The sequence below is a fragment of the Cajanus cajan genome, chromosome 5, assembly GCF_000230855.2.
Source record: "Cajanus cajan strain Asha chromosome 5, NIPB_CcT2T_4, whole genome shotgun sequence".
Classification (NCBI taxonomy): domain Eukaryota; kingdom Viridiplantae; phylum Streptophyta; class Magnoliopsida; order Fabales; family Fabaceae; genus Cajanus; species Cajanus cajan.
Window position 1 is genome coordinate 57,597,166 of NC_138521.1, and position 26,588 is coordinate 57,623,753.

General features: G+C 33.8%; 5 protein-coding genes across 8 annotated transcripts; 4 read left to right on the forward strand and 1 right to left on the reverse strand.

The window, feature by feature from the left end:
* Positions 1 to 3,249: 3,249 nt before the first annotated feature.
* Positions 3,250 to 5,508, forward strand: LOC109796179 (Concanavalin A-like lectin protein kinase family protein). The gene has a single exon (XM_020355843.3). The coding sequence runs from the start codon at positions 3,391 to 3,393 to the stop codon at positions 5,341 to 5,343; it is 1,953 nt and encodes a 650-aa protein (XP_020211432.1). The 5' UTR covers positions 3,250 to 3,390; the 3' UTR covers positions 5,344 to 5,508.
* A 469-nt stretch (positions 5,509 to 5,977) lies between these two features.
* Positions 5,978 to 9,650, reverse strand: FRO8 (ferric reduction oxidase 8). The gene is made up of 8 exons (XM_020355842.3): positions 9,263 to 9,650; positions 9,010 to 9,103; positions 8,734 to 8,925; positions 8,313 to 8,550; positions 7,833 to 8,160; positions 7,476 to 7,734; positions 6,636 to 7,312; positions 5,978 to 6,551 (listed from the first exon to the last, which is right to left on the reverse strand). Exons 1-8 carry the CDS (start codon positions 9,423 to 9,425, stop codon positions 6,370 to 6,372), a joined length of 2,133 nt encoding a protein of 710 aa, XP_020211431.1. The 5' UTR covers positions 9,426 to 9,650; the 3' UTR covers positions 5,978 to 6,369.
* A 3,335-nt stretch (positions 9,651 to 12,985) lies between these two features.
* On the forward strand, positions 12,986 to 17,993 carry LOC114915852 (U-box domain-containing protein 33). The gene is made up of 4 exons (XM_083074176.1): positions 12,986 to 14,074; positions 14,268 to 14,386; positions 14,817 to 14,935; positions 16,463 to 17,993. Exons 1-4 carry the CDS (start codon positions 13,630 to 13,632, stop codon positions 16,701 to 16,703), a joined length of 924 nt encoding a protein of 307 aa, XP_082930302.1. The 5' UTR covers positions 12,986 to 13,629; the 3' UTR covers positions 16,704 to 17,993.
* Positions 17,994 to 18,881: 888 nt separating this feature from the next.
* LOC109796660 (P-loop containing nucleoside triphosphate hydrolases superfamily protein) lies at positions 18,882 to 23,120 on the forward strand. Of its 4 annotated transcripts, none has more exons than XM_083075444.1 (10): positions 18,882 to 19,157; positions 19,237 to 19,769; positions 19,861 to 20,040; positions 20,127 to 20,288; positions 20,383 to 20,537; positions 21,007 to 21,099; positions 21,290 to 21,375; positions 21,452 to 21,678; positions 22,454 to 22,687; positions 22,774 to 23,120. In XM_083075444.1, the coding sequence occupies exons 1-10, from the start codon at positions 19,102 to 19,104 to the stop codon at positions 22,878 to 22,880; spliced, it is 1,833 nt and encodes a 610-aa protein (XP_082931570.1). In that variant the 5' UTR covers positions 18,882 to 19,101; the 3' UTR covers positions 22,881 to 23,120. The 4 variants fall into 4 exon arrangements, with proteins under 4 accessions (XP_082931570.1, XP_020211992.2, XP_020211993.2 ...); XM_020356403.3 differs by having other exon boundaries at positions 22,454 to 22,678; positions 22,768 to 23,120; XM_020356404.3 differs by having other exon boundaries at positions 22,454 to 22,678.
* Positions 23,121 to 25,642: 2,522 nt separating this feature from the next.
* LOC109797185 (large ribosomal subunit protein uL15x) lies at positions 25,643 to 26,304 on the forward strand. Its single transcript, XM_020357136.3, has one exon. The coding sequence runs from the start codon at positions 25,706 to 25,708 to the stop codon at positions 26,144 to 26,146; it is 441 nt and encodes a 146-aa protein (XP_020212725.1). The 5' UTR covers positions 25,643 to 25,705; the 3' UTR covers positions 26,147 to 26,304.
* Positions 26,305 to 26,588: the final 284 nt, after the last annotated feature.

Below are 26,588 nucleotides of genomic sequence, written 5' to 3' on the forward strand. Positions count from 1 at the left end.
GGGGATAGAATTAGTGATTTTAGTTAGGAAAATAAAAGTGGAGTAATATTTGAAAAGAGAGGAGAGATATGTTTACTCCATAAGTAAGTCTATCTAAACTTACTCTATTTAATAACTCATGTTATACATCAAATTTCAATGATTCAATCATTGAATTTGAAATTTTTAATGCATAGAGTGAGTCAAAGATTCTCTATCTCACTGGTATTGAGTGTAGTGTGAATGTCGTCGAGCATGGACGTCAGGTGGAGGTTAACCACGTTAACCGTGAATGTTTTGAATGAATATGAGATATATGTTGTTGTATATTGTGTTGTGGATGTATGAGTTATATGTTGTTGTGTAGTATTGTGTTATGAGATGCATGAGACATGTTGTAATGTTAAAATATGTTGATGAGATACATGGTACATGTAGTTGTGTTGTGTTGTGAACTTAGGATTAAAGGAGAGGTATTGCTTTTAAAAAAAGTTGAAATATTTCATTGGGTGAATATATATTGTGGTGATGTAAGAGTTCAATTGTTGAAAACATTTTTGAGCATAGTTGTCTCTTGAAGTGGAGTGTTGAGTCTTCTCCAAGTCCTTGATTGATACCACATAGGTGTTAGGTCAAGCCATATTGGCTTAAAAGGGCCAATTGAGTAAGCTATGAAGTTAAAGGGTAAAATCCTTAACTGATTAATAGAAAGGTGTGTAATATATAGAGGGTAGTTGATGTGTTAATTCTTTATAAGCTTGGTTGATGCATACTAATGTCATGGTAAACTACACCCAAGTTGTTCTATTCCTGATAAGGATATTAGACTTCCCTATTTTAAGTGAAAAATTCAAGAAATCATGTTATATTGTGGATTGATATCCAAATTCGTTGTTATTTTAGTAAACCAAAAAAAATTGTATTGTTAAGTTGGTTCAGTAGAGTCAAGTCACTTAGACTGCTAATCTACGTCGTAAGAGATCTCTTTGTTAAAATGCATGATGTTGCATTGTGTTGTCATGTTGTCATATTGGAGTATTGTTTAAGTTGTTGTATTGTTAAGCTATTGAATTGTGGAAAGATGTGTTGTTATTTACTAAGTTGATTTATTGATTAATTGTAAGCTAGTATGCAAATAAGATGTATATTGGAGTTGTAAGTTGAAATGATGGTATGTTGTAAAATTGAGTAGTTGTATTAATATGTTATATGTTTTTAATTTGGGTCTTAGATTGATGAAAAGTGGTGTTCAATAAGTTAGTATCTTTAGTTATTATTTTATACTATGTTGTTTTCTTGATTATGAGCTTACCCTTGCATTTTTTCTTATTATTGGACTGCGATAGTCATATTATTATGGGAGTAGGGTTGAATTAGGCTAAAGGGCAAACTGGATTTGAGTGTCATGCTAGAGATGATGATATTTTCGTTTGATGTTGCTCTGAAACAGCTTGTGCATAGTAAGCACCTAACCTGCGTTAATGTCTTTATGTTTTCAATACTTATTACTAGATGTATATTTGTATATATGCACAAGATTTTATTTTAGCCCCATGAAAGGTTTTATCTTTTCAAGTCAAATTGGCAAGAATTGTATTTATGTTTTTTTGTATCTTATACATATATTTGTTGCATGAATATTTAGGTATTATTACATGAATATACATGTATTGTTGCATGATAACCCTAGTGTAGTGAACTTATTTAATTTTTTTTTGCTACTTAGTTGTTAAACTATAAAGTATAATGACTTGTCGATTCGTTACATTAGTACTAAAAGTTTTTCTTATACCTATGTCAATTACTAATTTCTTGTACACAATAAATGAGTGTAAAATGAGTCTTAGAGGGACGTGTGACACATCTCTACTTTCCTATTTCTTTGTTTATATAGTGTTTTTCTATACATGTTTGCAATGCTTCAATGTGTTTTTGATCTTGAGTATACAAATTAGAACACACTAAGACCACAATAAAGTGTTTTTTCATTATTTTTTCTCTATTTTCTAAAACAAATTATTATTAGGAAAAAAATGATGATAAAGAATATTATGTCATGAGAATGACCACTATCCTAAAAAAAATTTCAATGTGATCTAATTGTTCCCAAGATTTACACAATAATATGCATGCAGTTAAGACCAAAATACACCAGAAACTTACAAACAATGACATAAAATACATAATGGAAGAAACTATAGGAAGGTAGAAATGTGTCACTCGCTTCTTTAAGATTAATTTTACCACTTCTCAAATAATACAATCGATTGATTGACAAATATTTATACAAACAATAACATACATGCTATCAAGAACTATTAAAGTAAAAATAAAAAATAAAAAATTTAAAAGGTATGAGAGGTTTAAAAAAATGTAATTGAGTGCAGATGAAGTAATTATAATTGTCGTGTTAAATATTGGGGCCAACTATCCCATCCTTTAAGGTACTTCTAACGTAGTGAAGATATTAGTCACTGCTATCGGTGGTAGATACTCCATGGATAAAAAAAAAGTAATTATAATTTATAAAAATAAAACCGTAAAAAAATTATACACAAAAATCTAGAATCACTTTTTGATATATGACGTACATCTTTTTTCTCTCATGGTTGTACGTATCCATTTCATTCAGATAATAAACACAATCAGTAAAAAAAAAAAATCACATGTAACGCATATCTTAAATAGAAGAATAAAACTCTAAAAAAAATAGAAGAATAAAATTAAATATTTTGAAACATATATATTTAACAGCCTAAAAATGTAATTTAACCTTCTTAAAATGAAATTCCGTATAAAATTCTCAACACTTAAACATGTTAAATCGCAAGTGGACTTTTAAAAAGGTACTACGAAAATAAGAAAATGTGGATTTATTTATTTATTTATCGACAATCCGGGGATAATTTAAAATTATATTTCCTCCTGCGACGGCATTCAGTGATCAGTGATTACTTTTCCTTTTTTTTTTTAAAGGAACCTTCGACGATGGCTGCTAGTTTTTTGTTTTTTTTTTTGGTGCTTGATGGTTGCTAGTTAAATCGAGTTTTTTTATTAAATATTTTTAATAATCTCTTTTAATACTTAACATTTTTTAAAAAGAAGCATTAAATCTAATAAAATACACTCTATGTAGTAACATTTAAAAAAGAAAAAAAAATTAATCGTTGTACTATTTTTTATACTACTTTTTAATTAATTAATTAATTAATTTATTTATTTATTACTATAAATAAGCGCATTTACAAAAAGATGTCACACGATGTTTTAAAAATGAATGCAGTAGAAGTAATAGTCAACATTGAACGAAGCGTTGAAAGCACGAAAGGCGCATACATACCAAATTACCAATAACCACAACACACTTCACATCGACATCGGGTGTCTCCTTCTAACACCCCCGTCGCCGGCATGGCGCTCGCCATTCTCCTCCTCCACCTCTCTCTCCTCCTAACACCCGCACTTGCCGTGGAGTTCCTATTTAACTCCTTCGCCGGCGTCACCAACCTCACTCTCATCAAAGACGCCCGCGTCGACGTCTCCGTCGTCCGCATGACCAACGACTCCAACCAGTACTCCTACGGCCGAGCCTTCTACCCCACCAAGCTCCCCATGAAAACCGCTTCTAATTCCTCACGCATTTCTTCATTCTCCACCTCCTTCGTCTTCTCCATCTTGCCGCAAATCGCAACCAGCCCTGGCTTCGGCCTCGCTTTCCTCCTCTGCAACACCACCTCCCCTCCCGGCGCCCTCGCCAGCCAGTACTTTGGATTATTCACCAACGCCACTTCCCCCTCCGTTTTCCCTCTCCTCGCCGTCGAGTTCGACACCGGCCAGAACCCCGAGTTCAACGACATCGACGACAACCACATCGGCATCGACCTCAACAACATCGAGTCCAAATTCGCAACCACCGCCGGCTACTACAACGCCTCCGGCGCCTTCGTGCCGGTGCGCATGCGCACCGGCCAAAACATCCACGCCTGGATCGACTTCGACGGCGAGAATCTCCAGTTCAACGTAACCATCGCGCCAATCGGCGTTTCGCGCCCGTCGAAGCCTACGCTTACGTATCGCAACCCCGAGATTGCTAACTACGTGTCTTCCGACATGTACGTAGGGTTTTCGGCTTCGAAAACGAACTGGATCGAGGCGCAGAGAGTCCTGGCGTGGAGCTTCAGCGATTCAGGACCGGCGAGGGAGCTGAACACGACGAATTTACCGGTGTTCGAGCTAGAATCGTCGTCTTCCTGGCTTTCAAACGGAGCAATAGCGGGAATCGTTATCGGATGTTTGGCGTTTGTGGTTATATGCGCTTCTGGTTTTTACCTGTGGTGGCGAAAGCAGAAAGGGAGAGAGGAAGAAGACGATGAGATGGAGGATTGGGAGTTGGAGTACTGGCCGCATAGATTTTCGTACGAGGAATTAAGTTTAGCGACGGGTGAGTTCGGGAAGGAGAAATTGCTAGGTTCGGGAGGGTTTGGGAGAGTGTACAGAGGGGTTTTGGCGAACCACACGCAAGTTGCGGTGAAGTGTGTGAACCACGATTCGAAGCAAGGGTTGCGTGAGTTCATGGCGGAGATATCCAGTATGGGGAGGCTGCAGCATAAGAATTTAGTCCAAATGCGAGGGTGGTGTAGAAAGGGGAATGAGCTTATGCTGGTTTATGATTTCATGCCGAATGGGAGTCTGAACAAGTGGGTGTTCGACCGCCCCGAGAAGCTTCTAGGGTGGGAGCAACGGCGTCGTATCCTTGTCGACGTGGCAGAGGGGCTTAACTACCTTCACCACGGTTGGGATCAGGTTGTTATTCATAGGGATATAAAATCCAGCAACATTTTGTTGGACGCCGACATGAGGGGAAGAGTCGGGGATTTCGGTTTGGCCAAGCTTTACACGCACGGGGAGGTTCCCAACACCACACGCGTGGTCGGGACGTTGGGCTACTTGGCGCCGGAGTTGGCCACCATTGCGGCGCCCACTTCGGCCAGTGACGTCTACAGTTTCGGGGTGGTGCTGCTGGAGGTTGCGTGCGGGAGGCGCCCGATAGAGACGTCGGTGGTGGAGGAGGAGGTGGTGCTCATTGATTGGGTGAGGGAGTTGTACGCGAAGGGGTGCGCGCGTGAGGCTGCGGATGCCAGGATTAGTGGGGAGTACGATGAAGGAGATATGGAGATGGTGTTGAAGCTTGGCTTGGCTTGTTGCCACCCTGACCCGCTGAGGAGACCCACCATGAAGGAAGTCGTCGCGGTTCTCCTAGGAGAGAACCCACCGGAGGCCCCCGGAAAAGTTCTCTCCGATTTGGTTCGCTGCGGCGGGGAACCCGATGAGGCGGCGCCTTTGCAACCCTCCGCTCGGGTTTGAGTTTTTGACTTGTACATGATTTGACTTTTCTTCTTTTTTTACCTCTTTTTTAATTTTTTCGTTGAGCTTCTTGTGATTGGATTTTGCTACATTAATTATGGTTTGATTTGTATTTACTTGTTTTGTTTTCACTTAACTTATTGGATTAGTTATACTTTCAATCAAGGTCTTCTGGACTCTCCAGAGTGCGTTGTACCTAATCAAGGCAAGATTAGTTTATAGTGTTTTAGTCAACAAGTTCCAACTTATTAGAGCCACTTGCAGTTGCATCTGAAAGCGAAGATTAGCTTGCTTAGTTGCTTTCCTCTCTGGTTTATTATTACCTTTGTCCAGATGAATGGATTTGTATTCCACATAAAAGCAGTTTAATATGGCATATGACAATGACGAGACATATATGCGCATTAAACAGGTGCCACGATCTGCACGCATGTTTGGAAATTTCCAATTGCTAAAAATATTTTGTATAGATATTTGTCTAAAACGAGAATGTTCCAACATGATCAGGTTGAAGATCACATCCAGAGATAAAAGAGGATGTTCCGAATGCAATTTGTGTATGACATTTGGATTACGTTCAGATGTGAACATTGTTAGGAGAGCATCACAAGATTCACAACCACATTCTTTAGGGGGACAGGAAAAGGGTGTTTTGATTAGGACAAAACTTTGAGTCCATGATACTTTTCTATAGATGCTATTTTCTAAAGAAAATACAACGTGTAACAGATATTGCTTGTGCTATATTTTCATTGATAAACTGCAACATATGGTGTGCTTTTATTGGAAAACAACATCATCAATGGAACAGTACCTAAATCTTTCTCCATTTGACTATAATATTTAAAAGTTAAAATACTTATGGAACATTACCTAAATCTTTCCGCCTTTTGACTATTGCATTCAAATATCTATTGATAGATATATATCTATTGATAGATATTAGATACACGGGGGCGCTTTGAAAGCTTACTGAGATCCTTGCCTTGATAGACCACACAAATTTGGGAAGCCATATTTGGACTTTTACAGCGTGAAGTTGAGAGTGTGGAAAGTGAAGCAGGATTCTGTTCTCTTTGCACTGAACTTGATACACTCGGATTCCTGCTTGCATGCGGCCGCCACCGATTCCTTCATGCTTTCAGGTCCACAAACCAAAACTCCAATATTAGATCCACCGCTTTCATTCCGGAGCTTGCCAAATATATCTGTTCAATTCAAAGCTACTTAGCTGTTAACTGTTTTGTCAATATGGATTAGAAAGTTAAAGAAAGAAAAGATGAAATTACTACCTTTAAAGTTAGGCCTTCCCCCAAAATGCACTTCATGTTCTTCAAGTGCATTCCTAGCTTCATCTGAACTTAGATCAAGGGGTTTAATTTCTCTTTGCGATATTTGTGGAATCCCTTTCCTAAGCCTTCTCCATCTCAAAATAGCTGCCACCGAGGTGCTGCAACCTAAAGCTAGGACAAAAGCAGCTATCAGAAGAAGATCCACAACCCAAGAGGGAGTCTTTTCCTTTGTCATTTTGGACCGCTTTCCAGATGGAATTATAAAATGGTTGAAACAGATAAGGAAAATAAGGAAAATGATGGAGCAAAATCCTACAATGACAGCCATCCAAGATGGACTTTCAGGCCCGTATGCTGCATAATCTGAACACACGCTGTTCATTTGCAGGGTTCTGACTTTTAAGAACTCATTTAGTAGCTCCCTAGTTCCCACCTCCGCTTGTGTTTCTTGGGTTACAAACAATTTTAGATTCAAATGAAAATTTTCAGTTGGTTGGTTGAGTAACAGATGCGAGATTGAATGTAACAGACAGAAGTCTTGTGCCTTTTTAATGACATACACAAGCTGTATTCTCGAGGGAAATCTGCTTTTGCTGGTAGCTGAATCAGCTTCTGTCAAAATGCTCAGAAATGGGGTTATTCCACTTCCGCCAGCAACCAGAAGAAGGGTGTCATATCTGCAGACAATGTTTTTCATTATTCCGGATAATCTTATACTTTTTAACTGTTTTCCACATTTGAAAAAGATTATTAGACCTTGAAAAACTGATGACAAGTTACGACCGAGTTATTATGATAAACAGCTCTATCAAAAATGTTAGGTATAATGTTTTTGCTCACCTCAAAAAGTCTAATGAAGGAGGTCCATAAGGTCCTTCGATTGCAACAGGTATTCCCTTCCTTTTATCTGCAGTTTTGTCTAGTTCAGCATGTACCAGGTCATAAAGAGAATTAGTCCACCTCCCTTCACATTTAATTATCACAGACAAAATATGGTCATCAGCCCTGGAACTAGATATTATACTGAACGAGTGCCATTGAAGATGAGATATGGTTGGCATCTTCAAAAATATAACACTTGTAGGGTTATATTTCAGCCCTGCAAATAATTAAAAACAAACCGTTTAAATGGATTTTTTCTCCTGATCTTTTCAATTCTTATGGTCAATTTCAGATAGCTGTAAAACAACTAAATACCAGGATCTTTGGGAAGGATTAGCTCCACAGCTTTGCAGGGAAAAATTCTAGCAGAAACGATGCAAGTTTTTGGACTTGATTGTATGATTCGGATCAGTTTATCAAGGCTAAAAAGGAATATTCCTGGGAAGACTGTATAAAAGTGCCTATCCCCACCATGAAACAAGAAAAATACTAGAAAGACTGCATACAAATGATGTGTGTAGTAGAATATTTCAAACTTTCTCCTTCTAATTTGGGGAAGTGAAGTGATCCATATAACTAGCCCCACCACAAGCGTAATCTCCCCAGCGAGGTATATACGTCCTGTCTTTTGCCACTTCCAAATCTATTTGAAAAATATGATGCCAGGAGGAGAGAACTAATCACTTGCTACTACCACTACTAACTAGTACTGAGTGTATATTCAATGAATATTGTAAAATTTATCTGATAAAGAAAGTGCTTCCAAATTAAAATAAGTAATGATTTAGACTTCACCTCATGCTGTATATGGTGGCTGACCCCCCAGACCAACAAGGTGCTTGCGCCATGTATCGTACCAAAAAGTATCATTGCAGTGCCGAGCCAGGTATGATATCTAACTGAAGCTTCAAACTGAATGCCAAGTATGCGAAACACAGCCAACCCCCTTAAAATAGGAAGAAGCAGCAATGCCAGGCTGGCTTCTGCTAGCAAGCCAAACCGGGTTGCTATTCTGAGATACTTGAGTTGCCATCTGAAATCAAGTTACCCATTGGTAATATGTTATGGATTATAAGTGTTTTTGAGAATTTCTCTACTAAAATATACATTTTATTTTTGGTAAAGAAGATATCAAAAGTGTTTCTAACTTGTATCTAAAGTTCTAGTTGAAATAACAACTTTTTTACATATTCAACATAAGAGCATTAACACTCACGTATTCAACTTGAGTGATTTGTCCGGCATCAACTTTTTGAAGTCTGAGGAAATACGAGAGTAATAGGTCCATGCTAAGAAGACGATAAAAAGGAAAGCTACCAGTATTTCAATACTGGATAAGATTCCCACTGTACTGTTCACCACCAGTGGATTTGAGAAGATATTTGATTTTGAAGGAACCCTTGCGCTTCTGTAGTACCATGGAGACAAATTTGAAGCGAAACACCCATTACAATAATTGGACGGCACTTGATAGATATTAATATAGTATTACCTGCTTCTTTGATATCCAGCTTTCAAATCCAATGAAAGAAGTCCAATTATAGCAATAGCAATTATAGGAAACGTGTACACAGCAAAGCTAAGACCTGTATAATAGTATCATCTATCATTTTACTTCTAATTTGCATTTGACCTGAAATTCTTGGAATTTAATGAGTTGTTTTGTAGTAACAGATTCATTCAAGAAAAGCAAGAAGGGATTATTTATGGTATGACTCATTGAAGTTGAGATTCCACTTTCTTACCATAGTATCCAAAAATTGTATCATTGGCGACATCTTCTGCATGCTTCCATTTTCTTGTCCATATTTGGGTTGGCTTCAGAAGCCAAAGGGAAACCCAACCTGCGAACAAGAAAATGATCAGAAGTTTTAGAATAGCAGCAAGTAAAGTGGTTCCGCTAGCCATGTCTGACTGGTCTCCCTCCGCCACGAGCTTTTCTTTATTTTCACTTCATTAAATTTGACTAATGTCTTTAAATAGAGGAATCTAAGTAGAAAGATACGTTTGCCATTTAGGAGGTAAAGATTTGCCCCACCACTTCCTTTAGTGCCCTGTCACTTATGAAGCATTTTCTTCAGTAATTTATCAATTTACCAAACTAATGCAATATTTGAACGGGTTATGTCCACAACTTCATTCTCCATTTTCATCATTTTCATATTACCTGAGTTCACTTTTAGCAGTGGACATTTGGGCTAAGGTGTGATTAAGCAATTAGTACACGATAACCCTATCACAGACCATCATCATTACATTATATATATAACAAAATGGTAATGTGGAAACTCTTGGTTATAATCATCCATTTTTTTCTTCTTTGATTATTAGTCCCTCCATCCGAATCAGATGGTGGGATTCTGGTCCCTGCCACGAACGCTTTGCCTCCATCCATGTCTTGTTTTTTCTTTACAGCCCGCTTTGCCTCTCCCAGTCATACATCAATCTATCAAATAAATGTTAACTTCAGGAATCACATATATTTTGGGTGCTTATCTAAGTTTTGAGGTTATCTTAAATACCGAAGTTTGTGGGAGAATGAAAATAATGAATGAGATGTTGATAAATTGTTTTAATTTATTTTAGTATTATAAAAAACAGTTTATAGAAATTAGTTTTATCCTTTTTAATTATAGAAACAACTTATATAACTTATATATAAGTATTTACATGTTAAATGCTTATTAAACACATTTATAAGCTCTTAAATAAGCTATTTATATAAATTTTACCCTTTATGAGATCTGTATTGGAGGTGTATCTATGTCAAGTGCTTTATGTGTATTTTTTAATACTCTTAATTCATTTTTATTTTTAATATAAAAATAAATATATAACTGAAAAGGGTTTTATTGTTAAAATGCAAACATTATTATTTTATCACTTACAGATGAATTAAAATTTTCCTAATTTTTTTTAAAAAATAATTATTTAATGTTTTTTCCTCATAAAAATGTATCAATACCAATCCCAAAGAGAAGGATATCTCCTCATATTCTTAGTTTCTTTAATTTTTTTTTATAATCATTTCCAGGTTAATACGTGGTTGAGGTTTGGATAATGGTAATTATTGATTAAGCACTGAACGGCCATGATGATGACACCCACAGACCATCTGCTAATATTGCAAAATTGAGTGAACAACAATATTTGTCCTTGAAATTCAAACGTGTCAATCCGTTGCTCTAAAAAGTTTACGAAATTAAAACAAAAATCTCAAATTAGTTTGCTAGTCACATTAATATAATATTATAGTATTAAAAGTAAAGATTCATTGATTTAACAATATCATATAATTATCATTTTAATATAAATATATATTGGCGTGTTTAAAAAAATAACTTGATTAAAATACTATTTTATATAAACTCCAAATAGCACATGAGAAATAAAATGGTTTTTCAGGGTGCTAGCTAGTATGAAGGTGAGTGAGCTAATCTTTGAAATTAGATCGCGAGCAGCTGAGATTGAATTATAGAATTTGGGTTTCCTTGGACCAAATTTGGTGCCTCTCATAATACTCCTATCTCTATCCAACGGAAGTTGCCCTAAACTGAACTGCGATGGTGTTTTTAGTGATGGTGTGGCTTCTGAGGGGGAGTGGTTCGTGATTGGAATGAAAACTTTGTGTTTGTGGTGACTTTTTCTTGTCATTTGGGCTACAGTGGTTTTGGCGGCATGACTTGAAGACTATCCAAGATAGAAGAAACCTTCATGGGGCTATAAGTGGAAACCAACTGTGCATTAGCAGCCATGCCAAGTTCTAAATGATGGGTGTTTTAAGCATCATTTTTGTTATTCCTGGATGAATAGAATAGTATGGCCCAAGATAAATCATGAGGTGTCTTGTTATCGTATTTATAGAGAAGTGAATCAAGTTGTAAATAACTTGATGAATAATTTACATGTAATGCCGTTTGGAATAAATGTTTTTTGTACTCCACCTTCATGAATCCATTTTTCTTTCTTTGCTGATTTAACAATTGTTTCTTTTGTTAGAGGTTTGTGGATTTTGGACTAGTTAGTCCCTTAATACAAATAAAAAAATTATTTAATAAATTATTATTATATAAGTGTCTGCATTATAAACATTTTAAATTTAATAAATTTTTTATCTTTGGATATACTCTTCAGACTTATATATAAATAAAAATAATTAATTTCATACAGAAGATATATTTAGTTTTCATGATTTTATATAAAATATATATTACATTTATTAAAATATCTTTAATCATATTAATTAAAGATAGTACTTTCATTTATTACTTTGGAATTGTTTTTGGATTAAAAGTATTAAATAAAATTTACTTAATTGAAAATTATTTATATTTGAGTCCAAAAATTTAAGTACTTTTTTACTTATATATAAGTTCTGAAGGGATGCATGAATAAGTGTCTATATAATTTTAAATTAAAATTTTGAATACATTGGTGTATAGATATTTACAACATATTACCCCATTTTAAAAGTCTTAAAAAATTAAATCATGATAAAAATTAGTCAAATTTTAAAAAATAAAAATAATTAATATATTAGCATTACATGTATAAAAAATATTGAAAATAGTATCGCTACTCACCATTTACTTATTTTTATACTAAAAAAATAAGTATTATAATTTAAAAAAAAATATGTGATACATAAAAAAGACTAGAATAGATTGTTGTCTCTCTTTTTATTTTTGCTTCAAATTTAGTCTTCTAAACTTAAAAAATTTCGCTTTAATCTCTTAAAGTATCTATGTTAAATCAAATTAGTCATTTTGTCAAATTATTTTACTAATTTAGTGACATGTAACAAGTTGTGAAAATGTTGTATCAATCAAAATTACCACTGAAAAAATTGATAGAAAAACTAATTTGGTGAATAAAAACACGTCAAACTTTTAAATTTAAGAGTTTAAGCTTAAATCTAAAATAAAAACAAAGAACAAAAATTTTATTTTAGACAAAAAAAATCACCATGTGCCTATCAATAATCTTAAAAAATTAAAATATTTAATGGTCATAAATGGTTAAAATGTAAGTTAAGGTGTTAAAATTAAAATCATATATATCTTAAAATCACGATATGAGCTTAAAAAATTCACCATTCGTATTTATTAATAAATGTACGCATATAAAAATAGTAGATTATTATAAAGATTCAATCACTACACACTATTATAGAAGAAAATATATATAAATTTTTTTTGCTAATAATGCATGAAAGAAAAGGAGACATTCTCCTTTTCTTTATTTACCTCCTCTCCATTCAAATCATATTTTTTTCCTTTTCTGTATCAAACACAGGCCTACCTGTTTACAATATTCTAAATCTGTTGAATGCATCTCATCAGTGTAAGATAAAGGTTTTTTGAAGTACATCCCAATGATTGTTATTTCACATGATGTGCCAAGAGTCGTTGTTGGAATGTTAACACCTGAAGAAAACAATGTCATTACTCATTATCATATATCCACAAAATGTCACACTCGACAGCTTAAGCCGTTCAGGGATTGCAGCATTGACATCAACGAAAAGGTTATTACACTGCTGGCGGGACAAACAATTCCCCCATTTAGTTTCAAATAACATCTAAAAAATTTCTGCTAGCTGGTTGATTTTTCTGCATACATTCTGATCACGGAAGCTGGCACATGTAATCCATGATATTCAGGAGAATATAATGCTTATATTCCATTATTCATTGATACCACTATGGTCTTAGAAACTACGCTTGATTTCCTAAATACAAAATTAAAGGTTTCATAACCAAAAATGATGTGGTCTTGAACGAGTCAATATTAACATGACTATAGTTAATATGGGTAAATTGTTGCAACTAAATAGCCAAAAGACACCATTATCACCAAAAAAATGAAGGCAAAAAGGGGTCAGCATAGAATGACATGTCCAATGAGCTTCTGATATTGACAAAACAGTTCATCAAAAAATATGTGTAAATTGACAAAAGAGAATGATGTCCTTTCTTCACTTAGTTAAAAGCTTCGATTGCAACAAAGCTTTCACGTAATGCCAAATTAGAATCAACCAATTTATTCTCTTTCTATTCCTACCCCTCATTTGTAGTGTGAGGGAAGTTGAGACAAAGAGGCAGAGCTAGACATGGAAGATGTGAATCGCATCCCAAGAGAAGCAAAAGATTACTATTCTAGTTCAATATGGTTGTCAGAAAATGCACAGGTATTTGAGGATCTCAAGAAAAGTGACCTTAATAGAGTTAATGGCATCTATGTTACTGCTGGCAAAGATTCCTACGGCTATGACTACCAGGAAATAGAGACTCCTGAAATTTCCAGAACATTGACTTCAGAAATTGTGGACTATGATCTCTATTCTAGACAAACATTGACTTCAGAAATTGTGGAAATAATTGAGGATGGCAGCAAGAGCATAAACAACAAAGATAGAAGAGTTGATGATCTTTATGTGGCTGTTGGCAAAGATGACGTGGATGTTGTCAAATGGGCTCTTGATCATGCTGTTTCTCCTGGTTCCCGGATTTTTCTTATCCATGTCTCTTCTCCAATCACATTGATTCCTACGCCAGGTACCACTAATCTGTTTCTCGTGTTGGGTGATCAATTTCTGGTATTACAGTTCTATTAAATGGTTTTGCATATAAATTATAGCATTAGTGTATCAAAATTTGCATTGTCTATCAAGAATAAATCTCAAATTCTCAAACGCTGAATTTAAAACCTCAAATGATATGTGCTTGGTGGTAATGACACATGTGATAGTTGGAAAATTTGAAAGAAGCCAACTTACCCCGCAGCAAGTGAGACTATACGTGAATGAAGTGAACAACAAGAGGAAGGATCTTTTGCAGAAGTACATTCAGATGAGCAACGAAGCCAAGGTACGTAGTAACTCAATTCCTTTATGTGCATGGTTCGGGTTTTTTAAATAATCAAACTGAATCATTATATAAAAAGTAAAAAACAGTTGGGCTTATTCATTCTTACACATCCTTATCTCTAGATATTGGAAAATACAGTAGATATTGGGGTCTCTACTGCTTCAAAAACATTTACCTACTCAAAGATCCTTTGTACAGTGTTAGTGTCAATTCTGTTGTTGTACCTTCTACATTCAATAATGCAATTACAGCTACAGTTGCTAGTACCTTTTACATTTGGCATAATCATCTTGGGCAAGCTAATTCACACTAAACTGAATTCAGTATTCTCCAATACTAGACCACAAACCATATGCTAAAATTAATGCAATTCTGTTTTTCTTTTTTTTTCACCTTTTCCTATTTGTCTCCGTGTTGTTTTCTCTCCCAGGTAGTAGCAGAAACCTTGCTTCTTGAGAGCAATGACACAGGAAAAGCAATTCTGGACCTCACCACTATTCTTAACATAACCAACCTTGTCATGGGAATCAAAAAGCTACCCTGCACACGGTATGCTATCACTGTTTGGATTTCATTCACAAATGGATGACAAAGGGGTACAATTTCATTCTGAGAAATGACATTAACAAGTAATGCAACTGTAATTTGACAGAAAACCAGCTAATTGCGTGTTTTTTATTTATTACAAGTGTCCTTGATAAGACAACTAGTGCATTATTACATCGCATTAATTTTTACATATATTTTGAAATTAGTACATATAATTATAAAGATGACATTACTTTATTATACTTTTTTTTTTAAATCATTGTCTAAAATATAATTAGAAAACTGAATGGTGTTAACTTAAAAGATTAAAAAACAATCAAAAAATAATTTTTTTTTATCGAGCTCAATAGTCAATATTAATGTATTATATAATATAAAGAGATGTCTCTTTTAATAACTGCAATTTTGAATTTTCTTTTTACTGTAATATGTCTATCTAGTAGAATAAAATGGGAGAGAAAAGAACACAAAAATAGTTTTAGTTTTCACATTTTATTTAACTATTTTAGTTTCAATCATTTACACCTAAAAGTACACCCACTCATTTCCAAAATCATGTAGACTATAAACGTAAATCACCCATCATTCTTTTATTGTCCACTATATTGTCATTTTCACGTATACTATATTTTCTTTAATAAATAAATAAATAGAAACATGAGTACCCTTTTCTCCTTTTGTTATTATTAAAATTGAATATTGTTAATGTATTACTTATTTGCTTAAAAGAGACGATAGAAAGGATTTGAAACTTGTACTCCTAATTTTGGATCTTTCTTTCATAGAATTAAATCTATGAACAAAATAACCATTTATAGTTATTTGTAATTGAATAATAAAACTTCTATATATATATATATATGTATATTAATTAAGATATATATATATATATATATATATATATTACTATTAAGTTTAAGTTGTTTATTATATAAACATTAATTTCAAATCATAATTAGCTGAACTTTTAATTGTGAAATTACTAAAAATGATTTTATAAAATTTCACACTTAATATAAATTTAATCGATTAAATAATAACTAGCTTTAATGTGCATTTGTATAAGTTTATCATTCATTTATCACTATAATAACATTTTTTATTGTAGAGAGCAGATTTTTGTTCTTCTTTTTTAATGTAACATTAACTAAAAGAGAGAAAACTCAGAAACGTGTTGAAAGAGAAAGTAACACTTGTTATTGAAAAACCTCAAATATTATATAGATAGGTACGGAGACGGGCAGGGCTCCCCTATTAAATATATGATCATGCTAAAAGACTTCTTAAAAATAGCATATATTTTATATCATTAATAATTTTATGATTTAAAAGAATAATATTTATAAACTAGATTAGTAATGATTATAATTTGATGTTTATTTAAATTCATCATTAAAAAATTTCTAGACAGACCCTTTAATAAGAATTTGGATCCGTTCTAGGATTCATAGATAAATAGATGTCAGAAACAGGTGCTAAACATTTAGGATTATTTATCTTGGTTCTTTAATTTGTTGTTTTGAATAGGCGCAATAACAAACTAAGCAAAGGAGTGCTTGTAAAGAAGAATGCACCAAAATCCTGCAAGGTTACCTTGGTTTATAACGGCGAGGTGTTTGTGTCTAAACCTTACATGGATGGCTTGGAATCCTGTGGCTTAGAATCACAGAGTAAAAGCCACTCCAAAGCTAACATCTTTCAGTGCATGTGCTTTTCAGGCAAGTGCAGTCAACTATTGATCTTATCTCTAAACTCTTGTAATGATTAAGATGTTCAATAAATTATTTCACTTCAAACATGCACGTTCAGTTGAGTATAATTTATACCAATTAGAGACTAACATGATCAACGTACATGTTTTGAGAACTAATTTAGTTATTTACCAAATTATGTTTGTACCTTTTATTTTTATAATCTCTCACTCTGGCACTCTCCTTTCCCTTTCCTTGCTTACAGGGTGCGTGAGAGAAGACAATGGTACCTAGTACACTTCTACGTGTAATTTGAATTTCAATTGTCTAGCATGCTGAATTGAATGAAGCGAGCTTTAGAAATCATGTTACGACTTTCAACTTTCCATCATGAGGATGTAAATGGGCTCATGAATCATTGACTTAAAGCAACAGTGGATCTTTTTTTTTTTTTTTAAATGATAAACAATAGTGAAATTCAGAATAGTTTTATAGTAGTATTAATTATTTTATTTTTATTTTTATAATCTCTCATAGTGAAATTCACAATAGCTTTATTCCCAAAAATTAATAATGTGATGGGCATGAGTTTTCTATGGCACTAAATAAATCCCACTATTGCTCATCATAAACAATGTAAATGGGATTTTTCTGTGTATGTGTATTAAAGACAAATTTGTTATTATTTTTCAAGTGAAATATTTTATCTCATATATGTACTTATTTTTTATGACGTAAACTGTGTCAATATATCTTGATTTGTTTTTAATCTGCCTTAAGTATGTGGGATTAGGCATGACAACAGGGTGGGGTGGGGTAGGGTGTGGGCGGGTTTTACGTTCCTCGCCCTCGCCCCTCGTTCTCGCAAATTTAAATCGCCTTCGCCTTTGCCTCCGATACTCGTCGGGGATAAAATCTGGGTCCCCATCCCGCTCTCGGCGGGATTCGAGTTTTCCCGCCCCGCTCCTGCTCCCGCTCTTATTTTTTTTTCTTTTTTCTTTTAAATAAATATGAATAATTTAAAAAAAATAAAAAAAAGTAAAATAATATAAATTTTTACATATAAATATTTTTAATTTTGGTTTATATATATATAAAAATAATTTTTTAATTATATTAAGCGGGGCGGAGGCGGGGCGGGTTAGATTGTCATGCCTATGTGGAATGAGTAGACCCATTACCAAAAGTGAGTTAGAAAAATGAACCATTTTATTTGAAACACCTTTTTTTCCTAATATTTTTTTATTAACATTCTAAATAGCTATATTACATATATATTTTTAAAAATTAAAACCTTTCCTCTCTCCCATTAACACACCTCATATTCTTAATCTCTTCATTTTTTTAAATGAATCTTTTATCATAATTTATATTTTAATCTTTATAATTTCACTTATTTTATCTTTTAGTTTCTTTAGTGTAAAATAGACATTTTTTTTAATCTTTATACTTATATTTTTCAATCATTTTTAGTTTTTATAGTTTAATATAAATATTCTTTATTCTTATATTTACAATTTTTTTAATTCTTATAATTTTTATGGTTAATTTTTTTTCGTAACATTGTCTGTTTTGTATTGGTATAATAAATATCTTTAATTTTGTGAAGAAAGGAAAAAAAAGTGTCTCAATAATAAATATCACATATGAAGATAAAAAAAAAACTAAGCATTGAAAAACCCAATTTAATGAAATACCAACAAAATAAATTTAACATTAGAAACACAAAGTTAAATCAATAGATTCAATACCTCTATGACTCGAGAGTAAAAAAAAAGTGTCTTAATCATGAATTTAGCATGTGAAAATACTTTATAGACTTAATTTAGAAAATTTTTAACAAAATAAATTAACAATAAAAACACAAAGTTAAATCAATAAATTCAATTCCTCTATAAACAAGGGTAAAAACAAGTGTTTCCGAAATAAGCATCATAAATAAAAATACAAAAAAAAAGTGTTAAAAAACCTAATTTAAAAAAATTTAAATAAAATAAATTTAACATTAAAAACACAAAAATTAAATCAATAGATTTAATACCTCTAAAACGCATAAGATTAAAAAAAATAACTATATAAATTAAAATTATTAAAAAAAAAACTGTAAATATAGACAAAAAAAGTATTTAAATAAATTATAAAGATAAATTATAAAAATTTTAAAAAATAAATATAAAAATTTAAAAATATCTATTTTAAAATACACGAACTAAAAAAATAAAATAAGTAAAAGCATAGCATACATTGTTAGTTGTCAGAATAAAAAATGGGTACACACAGGCAGAAGCATTGAACGGTGGCGGTGGTGAGATTGAATTGCTTAGTATCAGGAAAAAGAGCATACTAGGACGTGTCAATTAGCAAAAGAACCGAGTCTCCTTCCGTCACTGTCAAGTGTCAAATAGCAAAGAGCAACCAACTTGCTCATATTCTTTTAATTTCTCATCCTGCTCCCCAAACCCTAGCGTCCACCAGATGAACCCCTACGACAATAGATACTCCGACGCCGCTTCTTTCCGCGGCCGTCGCAGGTATTTCTTCCTTTCGTTATTTCTCTTCTCGCAATTTTTTGAACGAAAACAAACCGTATTTGTCGTTGTATTGTGGCAGTGATTTCGCTGGATCTATTCCGCCGCCGTCTTTCGTCAGCCGCGGCGGCGCGGTTCCCTATGGAGCACCGTACGGCGTCGCTAGACCCAACGGTTTCGGATCCGCACCCGTTACCCCGGTTCCACCCTTTGTGCCTCCTCCTGGGGGCTTTAGTGTAGGCCGAGGCGGTGGTAGAGTGGGCAATGGTCACGTGAGTGATAGAAAATATGACGTAGGTCGTGGCGGTGGAAGAGGCCGCGGTGGTGGTGGTGGTGGTGGTGGTAGCAGAGCCGGAGCTCACGGTTTTAGGGGCTCCGGAAGAGGAGGTAGACATGGTGGTGGATCTTCTAGGGACGAGTTGAACAACATTGCACTCCCGAAGCAGGATTTCAGGAATTTAGTCCCTTTTGAGAAGAACTTCTACGTTGAGTGCCATGCGGTGAGGGCCATGTCTGATCAAGAAGTTATGCATTACCGAGCCAGTAGAGAGATCACCGTGCAAGGGCAGGATGTGCCGAAGCCTGTACGCATGTTTCATGAGGCCAATTTTCCTGGTACTTTAATTGTTTATGCTCTTGCCTTTTGTGCTTGTGGATGATGTCTTGAGTCTTTTGTCTGATTTTGTATGTTATGTTGTTGTGTCAGATTACTGCCTTGAGGTCATTGCCAAACTGGGATTTGCTGAGCCCACTCCAATTCAGGCTCAGGGTTGGCCCATGGCTCTGAAGGGTAGAGATTTAATTGGCATTGCTGAGACTGGCTCGGGTAAAACTTTGGCGTATTTGCTTCCTGCTTTAGTGCACGTCAATGCACAACCTCGATTGGGTATGTATCGGATTCCCTGCCTAATATGTTAGATGCTAGGTTTCCATTTTATTATGGTATAATGAATGTCTTTGCTGCTTTTTCAGCACAAGGGGATGGTCCCATTGTCTTAGTTTTAGCACCAACTAGAGAGTTAGCTGTTCAAATCCAAGAAGAGGCTCTTAAATTTGGGTCTCGTGCAAATATTAGAAGTACATGTGTTTATGGTGGTGCACCAAAGGGTCCCCAAATTCGCGAGCTTAGAAGAGGTCCTTGGTTTACTGTTTTCTGTATGAATATCCAATTGTATTTTGATCAAAATTTTGGAATAACAAACATGGACTAACATTTGGTGCTTGGCAGGTGTTGAGATTGTTATTGCTACACCTGGCCGTCTAATAGATATGTTGGAAGCTCAGCACACAAACCTCCATAGAGTGACTTACCTTGTGTTGGATGAAGCTGATCGAATGCTGGACATGGGTTTTGAACCTCAAATACGGAAAATTATAGGCCAGGTACTGTTTGCAACTACCCTGTAACTAGAAAGTACTAAGCAGAGGAAGAACCCTCGAATCTATTTGCATATGTTTGCTACCTATTGTTTACCTACCAGATTCAAAACTAGCTCCTGTTATGCTCTGTCTCTGTCTCCTATCAGTTGAGACTTGAGAACTCTTGGTTATTGTGAGAAATAAGAATGATTAATATAAACCATTAAAATATATTTGAATGGTTAAGATTCAATGATTAATGTATAACCTTTTTTAAGTGGCCATAGATCACTAATTAACTTTTAATCTTGAATGTGCTACTCTGCTTATGCTTGGTCACACAATTAAGTTAGTGGAACATTTTTCTATTCATTACTATTTTCTTCATTTTTAATCAAATTTAGTTTTAAAGAAATTTAAGAACTGCTGTAGTATCTTATTTTTGTGATAGCTAAGAGGCACAGTTAGTTACATTATTGATTTGAAATACCAGATTCGACCAGATAGGCAAACATTATTATGGAGTGCTACATGGCCAAGGGAGGTTGAAACTCTTGCAAGGCAGTTTCTGCGCAACCCATACAAGGTTACTTCAATAGTGTTTCCACTTTTCTATTGTTATGTTTGCTATCATTTATCACTCATGGACATCTATATCTGTATGTTGCTGATTTCTTCGAAGAAAAAAGTATTTTGTGCTATGAACTGACTTAATTAAATGTCATTTGGGTGATATTGATTTGTGCATTTTTCTGTGGGATATCATGATCTTATAGGTAGTTATTGGATCGCCAGACCTGAAGGCAAATCATTCTATAAATCAAATTGTTGAAGTTATAACAGACATGGAGAAATACAATAGGTTTGTGTTCTCAATAATAATAGACAGTGACTAGTATTTTTACTTTCCAAATTAACACTTTAGATTTAAAATGCAGATTAATCAGATTGCTGAAAGAAGTGATGGATGGGAGCCGAATTCTTATATTTATGGAGACAAAGAGGGGATGTGATCAAGTTACGAGACAAATGAGAATGGATGGATGGCCAGCATTGTCCATCCATGGTGATAAAAACCAGTCTGAAAGGGATTGGGTCTTGGCTGAATTTAAGAGTGGCAGAAGTCCAATAATGACTGCCACTGATGTTGCTGCACGGGGTCTTGGTAGGATCACTGTGTGTTTAGAAGCTTAGGATTTTTGATCTAGGTATCTAGGTCTAAAACTTTAACCATAGGGCGAGTCGGCCGGCTGCTGTCCAGTTTCCCTTGATATAATTTGTGGTTTGGGTGTCTGGGGGGCCATATTGTCAGTGTGTTGGAACTTCCTGTAACTTGACCAAGGGATTAATGACTTGAATGAGATGAAATTGTTTTGCTGCAGTCAGTAGACAGCCTGCTGCTGTTAATTTGGGAACTATCTTTTTTACATGTGTCAAGTTATATGGATGCCTGGGTCGGAGTTCCTTTGATATGTCTTGGATGTTGATCTATAACTTCTAAGGTAGCATATCATGTGTGATCCTGTAAATTTCATAGGATGGGTTAATGCATGGCAATTTGCATGAGTGGCTAAACAAGGTTAGCTAACAATAATTTGCTAGTGTTGCACGAAGAGATATTAGTCACATGACTGTCATCCGCATTTTAAGAACATAGTCAAATTGATTGATCCCCATCCACAGTTATGGAGCTGGTTGTCTTTGCAGCCTGGTTGACTCATACATGCTTAGTCAGTAATTGGATGTGGTAGATGGCATGATGGTGAAGCTGCTCCTTATCCCTGGAAGGTTAAGGTGGGCACATTGATGTGATGAATGTGTTGAGTTTGATCTATTTGATCTCTTGAATCTTACAGCGCAGGGATAAGGAGTTTTGCAGTTTTCTCCATTTTTAAGCCTTACACTTAATTCCTTATGTTGTTTTGCTTTGTTGCTTGTAGATGTGAAAGACATAAAATGTGTGATCAATTATGATTTTCCATCAAGCCTGGAAGATTATGTCCACAGAATTGGTCGAACTGGTCGTGCTGGGGCTAAAGGAACTGCATACACCTTTTTTACACATGCCAATGCCAAATTTGCTAGGGATCTGATTAAGATTTTACAAGATGCTGGTCAGGTTGTGAGTCCTGCACTGTCTGCATTGGTTCGGTCAGCTGGTTCAGGTCAATTTGGTAATTAAAAATTTCTTTCTGACTTTGAACTCTGATGTATTCTCTAGGATGGTCTGTAAATTGTTCTTATTATTTTGTAGGATCAGGGGGAGGTTTCCGCTCTAGAGGACGAGGAGGCTATGGGAATCGAGGTTTAACATCAGGTTCCAATGCCATTCCTCTAGGTTCGAAGAGGCCTTGGCAGTGTCTATAGTTTTGGTGCTCTTTGCGCAAATTCTGTGTTTTACAGATGTTTTGAACATGCATGCATTTGACCCCAATTACATTTGAAACAACACATTGTTAGATTTTAGGACAAATTAATCTGATAATGACTGAAGTCTGGAAAGCATTTGTTAGTAATGATTGATACATGTATCTTTTTTTTTCAGACTTGATAAGAACAATACTTGAAATAGATGATTAAATATCAAATATTATCTTATTTGTGCAATCCTACCTTGAACAAGACTATAATATATAACATAAGTTTGTGTTGATATATATATATATATATATATATATATATATATATATATATTAATTTTATAATATTTTCAAATTAAGCCAAATTGAATTGTAATTAATTTTTTTATTTAGTTCGAATGATTTTTAGGATAAAAATTAAGTCAAATTATATTGCAAACACTTTTAACAATTAAGATTTTATTTAATAAATTAAGGATAAAAAAAATTTAGAAAAATTTTACATTTGTAAATTTTTTTTAATCAAAATAAGATTTTAATAATTGCAATCGCAAAAGAATATGGAAAACGTAGAAAAGATCTCATACCATTCATCTCTACCAGGTACGCGTACTTCATTCTTCGTCGTCACTTGAGCTGTGTAGGTGTTGAAACGGAGTATGAACAGTTATTACCTGTGGGCTAAGAGCAATGTATTAGAAATCCAGCGTGTATTGCTCTTGGGATTACGTGAACAACCTCCCTTGTTAGCACGCATAAGTTATCATATTAGTATTAATAAAAGTGTGTAATTTTTACGCAATAAACTCCTATATAATTGGATGTTATTTTTTTTTATAATAGCCTTTTTTATTTAAATTTCTTATTTTTAAAATTTAGAATATAAGTGTCTATCATATCGATCACAATACTTGTAGTATAATAATTATTAGATCTTAAAAAAAACAATTTAAAAATGTTATAAATTATACATAGAATTATATATATATGTATATATATATATATAAACTTTAATAAATAATTTTTAGCCTTTATTTCTCTAATAATAAATACGTTGTAGAATACACTAAAATGCTTTTCAATTAAAAATGCAGCAACTTCAACATGTGTGTGAAATGCTAATCACTCTAATTATACTACCCGATTAGGACATTATATACCTGCATTAAAAAAATAATAATTTTTATTGGTATTTTTTTTTTCCTTCTCTGGAATATTCAAGGTTGATAACAGTGACTAATCTCTTTGTTATGTTGGAGGCAACTTAAATGGTAGAATAGCTGGTCCCAAGATATAACACGACTGCATACACAAGACAGGACTCGAATCCTTGACCTTGCTTAAGTGTGATCAACCTCTACCGCTAAACCATACGCTTGGAGTTATTGGTAGTTTGAAGATGAACTAAAAAATAGTTACAGAATATAAATAAGAGTAAAAATATACATGTAAAAGTGAAAACAAAATAAGATAACTAAAAATGTATTGCTTTTATGTAATGAAAATGGTAAAGAAAAATACTTTGTGCTTCTTAATATTTATTAAAAAAAATATTGGACTTGATAGTTATTAAAAGAGAATAATAATTATTAAAAAAAATATATTTTTGAATTTTTTTTCTTCATAATCGTAATTTGTTGTTAGAACTCAAGTTTTAAAAAGAAGTGTCAATGTAAAAATCAATTAATTAAATGAGCAAATGACATGACACTATTAACAGATCTGATTGGTTGTCAGTGTAAATTTTTTTTACACTAACAGTGTATAAGTGATTAACTTTTTTAAGAATTAACAATATAAAGTTCTATTCAAAATAAAATATAATGAAAAACTCAAAACTTAATTATTTTTCAAGTCTGTTTTAGATGTTTATGAGAGACTCCTATTTATAAGTTAAGATAAACAACCTCTCAATTACAAGTAATAATTTATTAATAAACATAAATCTTCACTATCATTTATTCTTTGCTAGGAAGTCAAAAATAACTCAAATTTGACCTAAATAATGTGAAAAATTATCTAAATTTATTTAATTAAAATAAAATATAAAAATTATATCAAAATAGAAAAAGATGAGCTTATGTAATTATTTAGTCCAAAATTACTTAAACTTTGACATTAATATTTTTTTTGATCATATGAGTTTGAGCTTCTTAAGTTATCTTCAAAATGGGTTTAAATTTCATCTTTTTAGTATCTTTAAATTGGGCTCAAATTTTTTTCTTTAAGAAAAATGACCTATATTAGTGTAACTTTTGAACACCCCGGTAGGAATTTACCTTAATCTTTACTATTAATCCTTGCAAAATTTGCTTTATCATTTTCATCTTGAACTTTGTCATAGTACCTCCAATATCGTACAAAGGATCTTTGAATTGATTGGTTGAATCCCTATTAGAAGATCAATAGTGATTACTAAAAAATGTACTCCTTTATATATTTCAATTTATATTTTATCATATTTTTTTTAAAATTAATGTATCTTAAAAATCATTAATAATTAAAAAATCTTATCTCATAATATAAATTATCTACCATAAATTTAAAATATAATTTATATACTTTAAAAATATTTATTTATATAAAATTAAATATTATATAATTTATTATAAATTTAATTATATATTATATGTTATATATAATAAACATTTAAGTGTCTAAATTATCAGTAATATTAACCTTAATTAATTATTTTTGAAAGGAGTGAGAGAGAGGGGGGACAAAATGGTAAAAGGAGGAGCTATGGTTTGGCTTATAAATTTACATGTCTCAAAACCCTAATTCGTTGCTGCGGCCGCTCTAGCGTACGAGAGAGAGAGAGAGAGAGAGAAAATGACGACCCGCTTCAAGAAGAACAGGAAGAAGAGAGGTCACGTGAGCGCCGGGCACGGGCGTATCGGAAAGCACCGGAAGCATCCCGGAGGTCGCGGTAACGCCGGAGGCATGCACCACCACCGCATCCTCTTCGACAAGTACCATCCGGGTTACTTCGGAAAGGTAGGTATGCGTTACTTCCACAAGCTCCGCAACAAGTTCCATTGCCCCATCGTCAACATCGACAAGCTCTGGTCCCTCCTCCCCCAAGAGGCCAAGGACAAGGCCTCCGCCGACAAGGCCCCCTTGCTCGACGTCACCCAGTTCGGTTACTTTAAGGTTTTGGGCAAAGGGGTTTTGCCTCAGAACCAGCCTTTGGTTGTTAAGGCTAAGCTTATCTCTAAGATCGCTGAGAAGAAGATCAAGGAGGCCGGTGGAGCTGTTGTTCTCACCGCTTGATTTTAGGGTATTTTTTGTTTTTTTTTGTTTTTTTTTTTATTTTAAAGGATTTTGAGATCTGTTATTTTTATTGCGCTTTTGCTTATTATTGCTATTATTGCCTGTCTGGACTGGATTAGTTGAGTTTAAATGGTTTTTGTGCTCAATGTTCTGGATTATATCGTTTTCGTTTCGTGTTATTGTCTGAGATGCGTGTTTTACGTGCTTTAATTGGACCTATAGCTTGTTGGATGAATGCTCACGCCTCTCGCGACACTACCTTTAATATCATACAAATTTTTCATGCTTAATACTGATTTGGATCGAATATCTCGCGCTGAGTTTCGATGTTTTATCTCTTGTAATGTGGTGACTGGTGTTAATGTTGAATATATGATAAACCCTACAGCAATGCTTGATTGAAAATAAGCTAATACTTTAAAACATGGTTGGATTTGTTTTT